Source organism: Fringilla coelebs (assembly GCF_963513975.1).
Source record: "Fringilla coelebs genome assembly, chromosome: 11".
Classification (NCBI taxonomy): Eukaryota; Metazoa; Chordata; class Aves; order Passeriformes; family Fringillidae; genus Fringilla; species Fringilla coelebs.
The window spans coordinates 6,434,599-6,449,158 of NC_140037.1; the positions used below are offsets into that span (position 1 = coordinate 6,434,599).

Sequence of the window (14,560 nt, forward strand, 5' to 3'; positions counted from 1 at the left end):
GTTATTCCCTGAGGCACCTGCACCACAGGCTACCAACACCAGACCACTCAAGACATCCAGAGGTTACCAGTTCAGTTGAAGCTTGTGAAGAATTAAAAACCAACCTGTCCATACTTTTTTGCTGAAGTTACAACATTGCCTCAAAAATTGAGAGGAAAAGCTGATAGAAAAATTGGGCACAAACCTCAGTGAACAAGTCAGTACACACAGGTTTGTATTATTCCATATTTGCAACCATACCAAGAAATAACCAGCCATTAGAACAGTTTCTAATTTTTATCATCTTTTTTTTTTTTGGTGGCATTACTGAGCCAAAACACTGCAACTATAACATTTAATTTCCGGTTTTTTAAATGCAATTAAATGTCTAATCCAACTGTTTTTATGTTACAGTAGCTGTTCACATAAATAGTACAGATATGCACTGCTCTTGACAGGTACACACTCACAAAAGCAGCTCTCCCGTGTTCAGTTTGCTCTCTGTGTAGTGGGGTTCGTATGAAAAGCATTCTTGATTTCTAAGCATGGTACATTTTTAATTCTTAATGCATTAGTACAACAGTGCATTGGAAAAGTAGTGAGCTTCTACAAAAAAGCTTTACAATTTTAAAACAGATTTTTTTTTCCTTTATTTAAACAAGCATAGGCAATTCTTATATTTCCACAACAAGATAAATATCCCAATTACGCTAACAGCTCATCCTACAGCGTGCCATAGTGATGGGGAAAGGGCTAACATTAGTGTTATTTACACAGACATGTCCAATATTAACCCAGGAGGAAAATTAAAAGTATGTTCAAATGTGCAATTAAATTAATATTATTTTTTCAGAGAGTTGGATTTCTTGCAAAAATTCCTCTATGACTCATGGACATTGAGCTGGGAGAACTTCTCAAATAACTCCTCAGAAGCACAATCTTGAGGAAAAACTGTTTATTGGGCTGGCATGGCAAGGGCTGGGAAGGAGAAAGAACTTAATATCTTCACAAAGAAAAAAAAAAAAACACATTTTGAAGTGGGGAGATGTCTTTGGACAAGTGAAATTGAACACCCAAACCGACTAGAACTTGAAAAACCTAATTAAAGAAAATTTTCCAATTCCCAAAGCTTGAATCCAGAGAAAATGCTTTCATGAGGGAAGATTCACTCCGAGTCATTACTATACATTGAGGTACCACTCAAAAAGTGGCCATAAAGGAAGTGACTTCTTTGCCCATCACTATCACACCGGCTGCCTGGCCATCGACTCAGCTCTGCTTCAGACCACGCTCTCCCTGTTCCCAGAGGCCAGCACCGCCCTGCGGCAGATGGGGCAGGTGGAGTTCTCCGAGAGCCAGCGGTCGATGCAGTGCACGTGGTACTCGTGCGAGCACGGCAGCTTGCGCAGCTTGTTGCCCTCCGTGTACTCTGTGATGCACACGCTGCAGGTTTTCAGAGCGTCGCTCTCACCAAAATTCCTCATGGCTAGGTTGTCAATTTGTTCTTTGGTGAGTCCCCTCGGTTGGTCATCGTCATCTTCGTTGAGTAGGAAAAACTGTGCAAGGCTAAGGAATGGTAGAGAACCACTTTCTTCAAAAGTGACCGATCCCCTCATATTGCGGCCTTCCCGCCTGGCACCAGATGTTGAGCTAGCCTCGTGCCCACCCTCGTACACCTCCCCTGAGCTAACATCTGCATTCTCATTGCCCGAGGCGCCCCCGCCTCCGCTCTGCGGCTCAGAAGTCTCCACGTTGTGACTGGGAGCCGACCCGCTGGAATCTGCATCGCTATCGCTGTACATGAAGTAGCTGAGCTCCCCGAAGCCCGTCATGATCTGCCTCAGCATGGTCTGGATGGCGACCGACGTGGTCTCGCTCAGGCCCGTGTTTAAGATCCTGCGGATGGGGATCCTAATGGTGCTGACGTAAGTTCTCACCCCCGCCCGCTCCGAGCGGGAGAAGGTGCGCCGGAAGCCTCCGCGCTCGCTCTCGTAGGTGACCGTGTTGTTGGGGGTCTGGGACCGCGAGCGGGTCCTGTTGGCGATGCTGTCCCTCTGCCGGTACTCGCCCGGGCGGACTCTTCTCACCTGCAGGTCCAGCACTATGGTGGGAGGCCTCTGCCCAGGAGCCGTGGACTCACTGGTGCCGGTGGTTTCTGAAGAACCTGCTGCTTGAGGAGCAGGCCTCGTTTCGGGGGGGGAAAACAGAACTGCATTTTCACTTGGCACCTCAGTCCCCACTGTGTGCTGCCTTAACGTCACGTGCTGCCTGGTTCTAGAGCTGCCCTCAGCCTCGCCCGCTGAGGAGTGGTCAAGTGTTTGAGATGATGTGTTGTGATGAGACCTGCGAGGGGCCTCACTCACTGCATTAATAGGTGACCTACTTCTATCAGTCCTAGCCCGCGTCCGCCGCTGTTCTGGACTCCTACTCCTGGCTCTCCTCTGCCCTCTAGGAGGGGAAGCCTCCTCAGCTGTCAGCTCCTCCGCACTGCTCCTTTCTGATCCAGGCTGCCTTACAGATGGTGATTCAGACCTTGGAATTTCAGAGTCACTTTGGCTGTTTTCCAAATCCTCCCCACTGGAAGGCTCTACAGATGGCTCATTCTCAGTTTCTGGATTCGTGTTCCCATTATTACGGTTGACATTTATTTCCAAACTGAATCTGAAGTCGCCGCTATTTGGGTTAGTCCGGCTCACTGCTCTCCAGGACTGGTTTCCTCGCTGCCCGCTTCGTGTCGTATTTCCAGTCTGTCGGACTGAGTTAAGCCAGTCTATTATAGAATCTCCATTTGAAACATCTTCTGCGGACTCTGCACCTGTGAAAAAGACAGGGAACTACCAAAATTAGAGTACTGAGCTAATTTTGGAGCCATCTTTTCCAAGAACATAATTGCTTAGCTTAACAAGTGACAATTTAGAAGTGCTGAATCCTACTGAGTGCTACTGTGGTTTCACAGGCAGTGTGACAATTCTATAACTACCAGAGCTCTTCTAAGGGAGCAGGAGTGGACATTGCTCTAATATGCACAGATAGGCTGCAGCCATCACAGAGCAAACAAGTCATCAAAAGAACATGTATTTTCTATCATAAGTAAATGGAAAGTCACATGTCAGGTGTCATAACACATCAATATTTGTGTTTTCCTTTCCAAACAATTAAGTGATCTATCGACCGTGAAACAGAGAATTAAGGTTGTCCTGAACCTTCACCTGCAGAGCTTTATAGCAAATCTGTCTCACTGAAGAATGAACCTCAGCGGTCAGCTCCAAGCATCCCCCACCAATCTCTACAGAAGGATGACAGCAAAAGCAATGCAGCATCTTTGGAAGGGAAGAATTAAAAAAGAGGGATCACCAAAAAGCATCCCAGAAGGGAGCAGACAGAAAAGCAATCTTAAAAAAAAAAATGAAATAAAAAAAGATATCAACCTAAGCAAAACTGTATTTTGATAGAAGTAAACGATGTGTTATGAATGAAATCCGTCCCAAACTGACCTCTGCAGCAGATATCACACATAAGGTTCACTGAGTTTTGAAACAAAGCTCACCTTGCACCTGCCTAGGCTTAACTTGTTCCACTCCTGCACTCAAGTTAAGGTCCGTATGGGGTGCTAAAGTTAAGAGTTTTCACAAATACTGTATATACCTCTATTCTCATCACTGTTTTGCTGTGGCGGACCTTCTTTAACTTGGTGTAGCCTTCTCAGCAACTCTTCTTCAGTAATTTCACCTTAGAAAATAAGCAAAATTTTCCAAAAATATTTCCAAATCATATATGTATGGCAAGCATTATCAAAAGCTTCTAAAGAAGGTACAAGCCACTGCTTGTGTTCTGTCCAATTAAATCCTGCCATAATGGCACTGCCAAGCACGTTGCTAAGGGGAAGTTCAGACACTTTAGCACTGTTGTCCCAAGTAAGTTTTCCTGAAGCTGAAATACCCAACAGTTCCATCCTATTCAAGAGAGATGTGCTCTCTGATTCTGTAACCTCGACAACTGAGCAGCAATTTTCGTCACCCTCCACCCATCAGGGTGTCCAGCATGAAATATTTGAGGTTAACACTTCCACAAGCAGGAACAGAAGGTTTAAATAACTTGAGTCATGATTTGAATTAGGTATCAACCTATGAGGAGGAAGTTTAACACGTTGATTGAGAGCTGACATCAAAATGTCCATGCAGAATCTCATACCAGACTACTTACCCTGGTTACAAACTCTGAACCTCACCAGCACAAAATCTGCACACAGAGACTTAAAGGAGATTTTTTTGTCCATCTAAGGGTTCATAACTGGAACTGGGTCAAATTTGGGTGTTCCTGCCAAGTTGTGCAAACACCAGACTTTTGTATCTGATGAATCCACACCATCCTATGTCTCCACAAGTGAAGGGACCACTTGAATTTGAATGTGCACAAATTAGCAAGAAGCTACTTCCTACCACGGAACACAGCTGCAGCACACAGATGGGTGAAAGGGCTTCAGGGGAACAGAAAATAACACAAATTTCCTACAAGCCACTCTAGCAGGATGGACATAGGCAAGCACTACCTACCTGGTGTTCCTAGCAAATTGTTATCTCTCATAAGCCTGTAGTCCTCTTCACTCAGGTTGTTCACAAACTGATAGAAAGCTTCTTCTCGGTCTAACCGATCCAGCTGGCTCTGACGTTGGGCTTCTGATTGATCAATACTTCCTTTATCACTAGAATCTGAGCTTTCCATCTTGATGAATGGAAGTGTACCTAAAAAAGGAGAGAACAAACCCTTCAGGAGAGCAGTGAAATACAGCATGGAATTTATGCATGTTTGTAACTGGAGAGTGAAGTACAGGTTAAAGCAGTTTGCTAATGAAGCTTTAGTTAGGATCAGGTTCATCACCACAGGGATCAAAAACAAAGCTTGAACCTCCTCAAGAAGTACAAACAGAACTGATGCCCAAATACTCATCAGAGCAGCAAGTTGAACACAGAGTATCATCTGCCATAAGCCTTAGAGACCATCTTTGAATTCACATAGTAGGTGATCATAATTATCTGCTTTTTGCATAAAATACTCCTGATATCACAACTGCCTCTCCAAGCAGCCTTACAGAAGTGTAGTACAAGGCATAAGCCATCCCTGATTGTGCCCTCTGAGCACAGGATTAGGTGTTCCTTGCTTTTTCTTGCCTGCTACAGAAACACCCTCTTCACTATACTAGTGAATTTTAACCTAAGTGGTTATGAAGAACTCAAATAAAGAAGATGCTGTCGAACCCTGTGCACAAAAAAAAGGGACAGGTTCTCATTCCTTCAAAAAACAGAATTTGTAAAATCGGCTTTATAGTTTTACATCAAGAGAGGAATTTGCTTTCAAGTTTCAGTTTTTACTGAACTGATGCTGATGAGCAAATTTCCAAGATGAAACTCCAGCATATACCAGCTACACCACTGCCTTACAGAGCTGTCTTCCAGGCTGCATATTTTACAATATAACCTTCTCATATTGTTTTTCATTTGGATGAAATACTTGACAACGTCTCTCAAGGAAAATAATCGATTAATGCCGTGTCTGTATCTGATAAATATTATAAGGAACACATGCAAATGCAGGAGACATTCTGGCACTGGCTGTGCCATGCAAATACATCAAATGAAGACAAAATAACCAGTTTCCTTGATCACTCTGCCTCACTATTCACAGCACCAAGAATTTTCCTGTACAACTGGTAGAATCTAGTTACTCAGAGGTGATTAGAAGCTAATCCTCTGCATGCTAAAAAGCTCTGCAATAACATTCCCCATCAGAAAACATTCCTTTCATTTAAACCATACTTCAAGTGACATGGAAATACTGGAAGAATAAAGCTTTTCTGCTTCTCACTGGAAAATTTCCAACACTTAGACATCTGTCTAGTGCAAAAAGCATCTTTTTTTGGTTTGTCAGCACAGCTGTCAAGTGAAGACTGCCCACAGTTTACATTAGTGCTTCTCCAGAAGAGCAGCACTGCATGATCTCCACGGGCACTTTATTTCAGCTGCTATGGTGAAAATTAAAGTGCACCAACCACCTCGGTGTGCAGCACCAGAAAAATTCTGCAGGATAGGACATCCCATAATTGCAGACTTGAAAATTATGAAACTGCTGTTCTGACCCTCTTTGTCTTCAGTTCTGATGCAACAGAACTTCATTTTAAGCTAGTGATATTAACTTATTGCCACTCGGGGCTACCGGTGCTGTTTGGTTCTGTGAAGTTCTGCCACTTTACCAAAGCAATTACACCCTTTTTTCAGGAATCAGGAAGCAGCAGCAATTACCAGAGTCACTCCTGAGTCAGATGGGAGCCTATCAGCCTTCTCTGCATTTCTAAATCCCTGGAGCAATCTAAAGACTGCAGACTGGCATGTGACAGTGTGGTGTGCTGTGACGTGTTGCTGTTAAACACCGATAAATGACCCCATTCACAGGACAGTTGAGCAATAGTTCCTGCAGGTGTGTTCAGCTCTGACCCGGCTCACTTAGGAAATCCCTGTGCCCTTCACATGCCAGGCACGTATTTCTAGTGAGAACACAGCTTCAGTCAACTTTTTTTACAAGCTTTCTGCAGCAGAATTATTACTTCAAGTACCATTATTTAAAGACAGGCTGGAGAAGATCGTTTTAAAAGCAGCTCTCACTGGTTCTGGTAATATCTGAATAAAAATCTCAAGTAGAATGAGAGACTTGCATCCAAAAAAAACTTTGAAATGCATCAGTTCTTTGGGAATATACATCAAACTTGGAAACACGTGGGATGTCTTCAGAAAGATGACAATATTAACACCTTTATAAGCATTAGACCAATTCTTCAACAGCTCTTAAAACAGAAAAGATGCACTACACGTACAAAACATAACATTTGTTTACTACTTATTTACTACTTTCCTTTTAATGGAAAATGCTTGCAGGCACCTTGGCTATCTAATGCCTACGTGATTCAAAGATATTTGCCTATTCCTTTTCAGAAAATGAAGGTGCACCATTCTTGGTCAGGGAAAAAGGGAGAGTCAAAACAAGCCAAAGGGGAGGCAATTTAAAATCTCTTCTTCACCAACAGGCTGATGTACAGTTCAATGGGTGATTCTTTAAGAAATGCTTGGAATAAGTCAGTACTACTAATTTCCAGGTTTGCTCCTCTTTTCTCCTCCTTCATCATTTATCTTCCCTCTTAAACCATAAAAACAGCTAATGGTCAAGGCTGAATCGAGTTTACTGCTCAGAGGTAAGGCCTCAGAGGTGGGATGAATGAAGAATTTCATTTGCATGAGGACTTTTCTGCTAGTGACAAACTGCTGTATTTTCCTACTAACAGGTTACACCAGTCCCCCATATCCCCCAGAAATGCTGTGAATCTCTCTGGGATGTTTACACTGATGGAAATACAGATGGCACAGAAACACAGCAGCAACAACACATTCTCCCTACGTGACTGCAGACAGCAAATGGGATGATACACTTCAAACCAGAGCTCTGATATTCAAACCAGCAAATGAAAACCAGGATTTCTATCCTAAGGCTTCTGCTGCTTTCTATCTCCTCCCTGTGCACCCAGCTCATTGTGCACATTGTCCAACATAAGCCTCACCTCCCAGCCTGCTGCAGAGCTCTCCATGGCCAGACTGAACCTACTGGAATGTTTAGACTGCTCCTGCCTCAGCAGGCTCCATAGAGCCCATCTGGCTGGACAGCAGGATTTCCATGGTGGGAGTTATCATGGCCCTGCACAGAAAGGCAGAAAGAACTTGAAAATCTGCCCCTCAGGATGCTGCACTCAGCTCACACTCTGCAGACAATTAAGACTGGCTGAAGGAAGCCAGTAATACAGGGAAGCCTGATGAGGGAAAACCAACAGGTGTATTATTAGCTTACAACAAAATAACCAACATTTGGCTATCTAATAAGCAAGTACAGTTCAACTCTGCTTTTCTTTAAGACTTTGTTCTTACCCAAGCAAAAAGATTCAGAATTTCCTCCTTCAGTGTCCTTCCTTGTCAGCACTGAGTTGACACAGGGTGGGGAAGGTCACAACTACAAGCAGGAAGTTCACATCTGCTGGTTATTGCCAACTTCAACTGAGATACCCAGGTATGAAAATCTCTTTACAGGGAAGTGAGGGGATGACCATCTTAGGACAGCACAAAGCAAGAGAATCAGAGATAGAATAAACAATTTTCTCCTTGGAGAAAAAAAAAAAAATTCTTCAGCAGCTTGACTATCCAGACAAGAGTAACTACAGTGAATTCTTAATTGGTGCTCCCGTCCTGCCACAAATCAGAAGAGTATCTTCCCTGCAGTTACGCTTCAACAGCCTCAGAGATTTCCAAGCACAAATGACTGCCTGTCTCCCCACTGCTGCTCCAGACTGCAGTAAGCCCACAAAAGCTATTGTTTGTTACATTCTTTTAATTCAAGAGGAAGTAATACTGTGGGTTTTTTGATAGGGACAATTTAAGAGTACTGGATAGTCCCTCAATAATACAAAGTTTTCATTCTTACAACGTAAGAAATATTTTGTGTTCTTTCATGCCAGGTTGTTTGTAAACTAAATCCAGTCAGGAATGTGCTACTGCCTCAAATCTAGTGGGACAGCAAGCAGGGGCAACATCTGTGTCACCCATTTGCCTTCAACAGTAACACAGCCTATCTCCATATTGCATTGCACTTGTGGACTACAGGATTCTTCCCAGAAAAAGCATTAATGGACCATAAGGCACAGTAATAAATCTCTAGTTCTTCCTCCTTCAATAATGTGTAATATCTCCTGACATTAGTTACCTAAATTGAACACCAAGACACTACCTTAGCCTGCATTCCTGGGCTTTTTTACATTTAAAAGAAATCTTTTTAAATTTAAAATAAAACATTAGAGCTCTCATTAAACCAACTAGGCAGAACTTAGAAAATCTGACAAACCCTGAAATCACTAATTGGCAGGGTTAAATGAAAAAGCGACACCTTAAAATTAAAATTTTCATTAGATTTATGGGGCAATCCTCAAATTTTTACAGGACAAGGCATGGAATTTAATTAAACTGAAGAAAGAACTCAGCTGCTCATGAGTCAGGTGTGCAAGAAGTTCCTCTAGAACTCCCCCATGTCAGTGTTACCGGTATTTCAACCTCACCAGAAAATCTCTCGTGCCCTGTGTGGCAGGAATGTTTCCTGAGTTACCTCACGTCCCAGCAACACAGTTAATACCTCTGGATAAACAAAAAAAGAGGATGGCAGTGTGGGTGTTCCAGAGATGTCCTCAGCAGAAGGCCAACTTCTCATTTATGATTCATACCTTCATCTTAATTAGCTACTCCAACCGGTAGAGCACCTTGCTTACTTGCAGTGTACAGAACTGATCAAACTCCTGCACTGAAGGAGTGACTCAGGACGGAAGCCAGAAGCACTGACTTGTTTGCTTTGGGTCGTTAGAGGCTATTTTCCCTGCCCAGGCTGCAGTGAACATGCCTCAAAGACACTTCAGCTCGAGAGAAGCAGAGCACAGCTGCGTGTCCAAGCGCTTTCCACGAACTGTGACTTCAGCAGCTCTGACGTGCCATGGCAGCACGGCCCCAGCCAGCCTCGCTCCAATTCCATGTCTCAAATGACACAGGAACAGCAGCTAGAACAGGCAGTCCTCTTACCCCAGCTCCTTCAGGCACAAACTGAACCCACTTCACACACAGCACTCATCCAACCCACTCCACCTCATTTTCCTAGAAGAATTCAAAGTTGAAAAACAGTTTTCATGCCAGTCAGTATCCAATTTCTCCATACTCAAAACTAGCTGGAAGTAAGACATAACAGAAACTACATTTTCATCTTAAATATTTCATCACTCAAGTCTGCTAGCTCAAAAGCAGAAGCAAAAATTGTCAGTGAATCCCATCATTAAAGGAAAAAGACACCCTAAGACAGTGAAATGAAAGTCATCTATTTACATTATACATGGAGCTTCATTATGTCAAGTTTGTTTGGCTTTCTCTTTTTGTGCAGGTGCACAAGCTGCCTTTTGTGATCACACCGAAGGCTTTGATACCAGAGGTCCAATACACTCATCCCCATCTTAGAAACAGTAAAAAGGAACAAACTTTTCTAGTTTTCAAAGTGGCATCATGAATTTTGGGATATTTTTTTTCCCCTGTTATTGTGGCTTTTCATTTCCACTGTAATGAACACCAGATTTAGGTTCTTATTAGCTTTTTAATAAACCTACCATAAGTTTTAAAATCAAGAACTCCTTGTCCTCTTTATCATCATGAAACATGCACCACTCTTGCAAAGCTGGAAGAAAGTTTCATATTCTATGGAAGTGTTCTGTGAAAAGTGCTGTAAAATTTAAATGCCACTTTAACAAGGAGTGTTAAACATTGATTCAGCTTTTTCACTCACCCAATGTGTTTCAAAGCAAAGGCCCTCAAACAAGATGTCATTCTGAACATACATTTCAAACAACAGAAAGCAAATGAATACTTTTGCAGAACAGTGGCAGAAAGTTCCACAGAGTAAAAAAAACCCAACAGACCAGAGAGCAAAAACACTTCAGCTGAACCAACTGCTGAGATAAAGAAGAGAAGCACTAACAACTCCTGATAAGTCAGAAAGAAGTGAGGAAATCAGGGCAGAGCTTAGCAATTCCAGAACACTGAGAGCATGTGGAACCAAGATGGAGCTCTGAAAATAAAATGCAGTAACAACTGCCAAAATGCTGGGCTTTGCCTTTTATCATCTGCACTTACTAAAACAACACTTCTCACATACAAGTGGAAAATAAAATTAAGATAACACCGCCTTTGCCATCAAATTCAGATAGCACAGAAGAGAAAGCTTGGTGTCTATGAGGTGCAGCAAGTTTCCAGCACTGCAGCTCATGAAATGATGCTCTTTTTGCCCAGAAATGAGCTTCCTGCTGGGTCAGCAGCACAAGGCCCACTCTGAACTCAAAAGAAGTAAAGCTGCACACAAGTAACCAGTGTTGACCCTGAGAGACAGCAATGGAACAGAACTGATATCCAAGGACAAGCAGAGTTTTGATTCCTGAAGAAGCACAAGCTATGGTTAGTGAAGCACCAAGCCAATCAACACTCACTGACTTTTAACTAAAAAAGAAAAAGCCATCTTTAAATTCACTGTTGAATCTTGCTGTCTCCACACAAGTGCTGCTAATGCAGGCACTGCTAACAGTAAAAGAGCAACAAGCAGAGAATCACTGCAACCACAAGCCACAGAGGAATTTGGGTGCGTGCGTTCCTGTTCTGGTTGATTTCCGCTGCCCAACAAACACAGAAGTGGGAAATAAAATGAAGGCAAATTTATCTGAATTTAAATAGGCATCTGCACCATGAGAATTCCACTTTTGATGCCATCCCAAGGCAGGGAAGCCCCAGCATTTTAACAGGACTATGAGCACATACATCTTGCACATCAAAACCCAGAGGGCTCTGAGCACAAGATGATTTTAAATACTGAACTAAGATAAAATATGTGCTGGCTTTTCCTACATTCCATAATCATCAGGTGGTGGTGGTTTTACAAGACCATGCAACCCTGCAGACCTGAGTCAAAAGCTGAGCCTCAACACTGCACAGCAGCCAAAAGCTCCTAACAGGCACCTTGTTAATACAAACCTGAGCAGTCTGAAGGAGACACAGACTTGTGTTTATCACCTTACCTGCAGCCAGAACCTGTGCAAAAGCAAAACCAGTCCCTGGGATGCTCCTGGCTATCCCTACTCAGCACACAAAGCTCCTGACTAAGTTATGACACTGCTACACTCTTTAGAAGTTTTGGTTTTGAAAAGCACAAGACTCTCATAAAAGTATCGCGAAGGGGGAAATGTTCACATTTGGTTTTATCCCTTCACAAGTAATTTTTGCAAGCTCAGCAGCTGATAAGTTTTCACCAAGACTGAGATCAAACCACAAAACCTTGGATAAACACCCACTAATCATGTCTGGATTCAAGTATTTCAACACATGGAAACTGAATTTCTCTACAAAAAAGAATTTAGGACACTCCAGTAATGTGTTAAGCTACATTAGGCTGGACTTAAATACAATCTTTAGACTCAAGTATATGGAGTCAGAACATTATATTATGCTATGACTGTTAAAAAAATGTACAACACCTCCACTGCAACTGGAATGATTCTGCTAAGATCAAGGGATTAATTTTGATGCATTCCCACAGGGAAGAGGAATAAAGGAACAAGCAAGGCAGGTGTGTTGATGTAGAGGCGTTTTGAAAACATTTCAGTCTAAGGATCATGTTGTCCATTCCTCTAAAAAATCCAACTACACATATTGGAGAGCAGACACTCTTGTCCAGGAATTCATCCAGTAATATGGAAAATAAATATGATACAGATGGCAACCACTACAGCTTGAAAAATACTGGTGTGTGGTTATTTCAGTGACAAACATTTACCCAGTCAGAGCTGCTGATGAAGGGAACACTGCAGTTGTTGTGCCTCAGTGGTCTAACATAACTAGAAACCCTTAATTTTATAATGTGTGGTGTGTTTTCCCTTCCCAGGACGTAATTCCAAGCTATCATTATTTTAATTCCAAAATGGCAAACCTGTAGAGGGAACAGAGTCAGTTTAAGTGCCAGGTGACCACTACAACAAAACTAAATATCTGGCCCTCAATTAAGATAATTAACTGCCCAAGAAGCAGCCAACTGTTTGTTTGTTTTAGAAAGACTTGACAAGTCACTGCAATCAAAACTCAGGGACAAATTAGTGTCAGAAGTTCTTTTGAACATCTGACAAGTATTTCCAAGTTGAAATTACCCTATACTGCCAACATGGAAAGGAAAATAAAAGTGATGAGGGATGGTACTATTGGGTATTATCGAGTTTGTATTCTTGTTTAAGAGGTTCTCTGTATCAAGGCTCCACCTTCCTGAGAAACAACAATATAATACTACTGTTATTTTAAAAAATCAGGTTTTTTTTGCTGTGAAACCTTTTGTCAGACTTCCACTGCGCACTAAAATTAAGACACATAATACATTTTATAAACAAACCTTAATCATCACTACATTATACAGATACACACTATTATACACAACCTGATATTGCTCCTCTATTAAAGCAGACCACTCAAGATAAACACATACATGCAGCTGGACTTGACAAGGGTTTTGAAACAGAGAAACTGAAACCTTAAATACCAACAAACATCATTAAAAGGAGCAGGGAAAAACTTGCAAAGGAAGCTAAGGTGACAGAGCAAAGATGACGTGCTTAACTGGGGAGAAACTCAGCACAGGAATAGCAAACACAGGTCTGAACAGGTCACAGGCTGATCCAGAGCTCTGCACAGCGGGTGAGGAAGAGTTCTTCTCGCCTGTCTTCCACAACAAGGCTTCTTGCCCCAACTCCCGGGAAGCACGGCCTGAAACACGGCCGTGAGGAGCTGCGGTTCCTCCAGCAGACACCGAACTGCGGACGGGGCCCAGGACAGCAGCTACGGCCACCCCCTCCCCCACCCCTCCCAAAAGGAGCTTCTTCCAATTCCTCCCCCAGCCCAGCCGGACGGTGCCGGGCCCGCCTGCCCTCCCCGGGGGCAGCGCAAACCCGGCTCCAGCCCTCGGTGAGGGGTCAGGATGGCGGCGGGCGGCCCCGCCGGGAGAATGCCCGGGGTGACGGAGCGCGGCCCATCCGGGCACACCCGCGCTCGGACCGCCATCACCGCCCCCCGCTCCCTCACGGCACCGCGGATGGAGCCTCCCGCGCCCCGCCGAGCCGCCCCGCCGGCCCCGAGCGGGGACTGAGGGGTCCCGCTCCCGGCTCCCGCCTCCCGCTCCGGGCGGAGGCCGCCGCCGCCTCCCCCGGGCCTGGGCCTCTCCCTTCCCCGGGCCATTTTGAGAGCCCGCCCCGGTGCTCACCGCCCGCCGCCGCCGCCCGCCGCCGCCCCCCCGGCTGTGGGTGCGCCGCTGCCCGCGCCGCTCGGGGCTGGGTGCCGGCTGTCCGCGCTCCGCCCGTGCCGCTCCGCCGCCGCGCCGCCTCCTGCCCGCTCAGGCGGCCATTTTCTGCTCCATTGTTACCAAGGAACGGGGGGCCGGAAGCGGCCGCCGGCAGCCGGAAGTGGAGGCGCGCGGGCCCCGCGCAGGCGCGGCCCGGGAGGGCAGCCCCGCCCAGCGCGCGCGGCCCCGGCCCTCAGGGGCCGCCGCCATTTTGGTGCGGGCAAAGGCTGAGGGCGCGGCAGGGTGGGGCGGGATGCTCTCCATGGCCGCTCCTTGATTCACAGCCCCCAGGCAATGTGGAGGGGACCGGGGATCAGCGGTGCCCGCCCGTGGTGCGGCGCAGCAGGAGGGTCGGTGTCCCTGCGGTCCCCTAAGTGTGGGGCTGTTTCATGTCGCCTCAGGTGTGTGCGCGCTGGGCAGAGCAGACTCTGTGCCAGGTCGATGGTGGCCGGCAGTGCGAAAAAACCTAAATTAATACTGGCAGTACTGGCGTCTCTCGGTGCGGATATTCACCCTGCTTTCCCTTCTAACCATGGACATTCCTTCACCTCTAACCATTGGCATTCCTTCCCCTATATACATGGACATTTCTTTCCCTCCG

The 14,560-nt window shown here is 44.9% G+C and overlaps 1 protein-coding gene across 5 annotated transcripts; it reads right to left on the minus strand.

Annotated features, from left to right (window-relative positions):
* Positions 1-1,017: 1,017 nt before the first annotated feature.
* On the minus strand, positions 1,018-14,034 carry RLIM (ring finger protein, LIM domain interacting). 5 transcript variants are annotated; one of them, XM_084212970.1, is made up of 4 exons: positions 13,882-14,034; positions 4,533-4,721; positions 3,625-3,708; positions 1,018-2,794 (listed from the first exon to the last, which is right to left on the minus strand). In XM_084212970.1, exons 2-4 carry the CDS (start codon positions 4,699-4,701, stop codon positions 1,260-1,262), a joined length of 1,788 nt encoding a protein of 595 aa, XP_084069096.1. In that variant the 5' UTR covers positions 4,702-4,721; positions 13,882-14,034; the 3' UTR covers positions 1,018-1,259. The 5 variants fall into 5 exon arrangements, with proteins under 5 accessions (XP_084069096.1, XP_084069092.1, XP_084069093.1 ...); XM_084212966.1 differs by lacking the exon at positions 13,882-14,034 and adding an exon at positions 13,243-13,440; XM_084212967.1 differs by lacking the exon at positions 13,882-14,034 and adding an exon at positions 9,284-9,604.
* Positions 14,035-14,560: the final 526 nt, after the last annotated feature.

What these genes read in the sequence shown, in the direction of transcription:
- RLIM (XM_084212970.1), bottom strand. Translation starts at nt 4,701, where the DNA reads ATGGAAAGCTCAGATTCTAGTGATAAAGGAAGTATTGATCAATCAGAA. An exon ending in CAATTTGCTAGGAACACCAG is followed by an intron (nt 3,709 to 4,532) that starts GTAGGTAGTGCT and finishes TTATTTTCTAAG; the next exon opens with GTGAAATTACTGAAGAAGAG. An exon ending in AAACAGTGATGAGAATAGAG is followed by an intron (nt 2,795 to 3,624) that starts GTATATACAGTA and finishes TCTTTTTCACAG; the next exon opens with GTGCAGAGTCCGCAGAAGAT.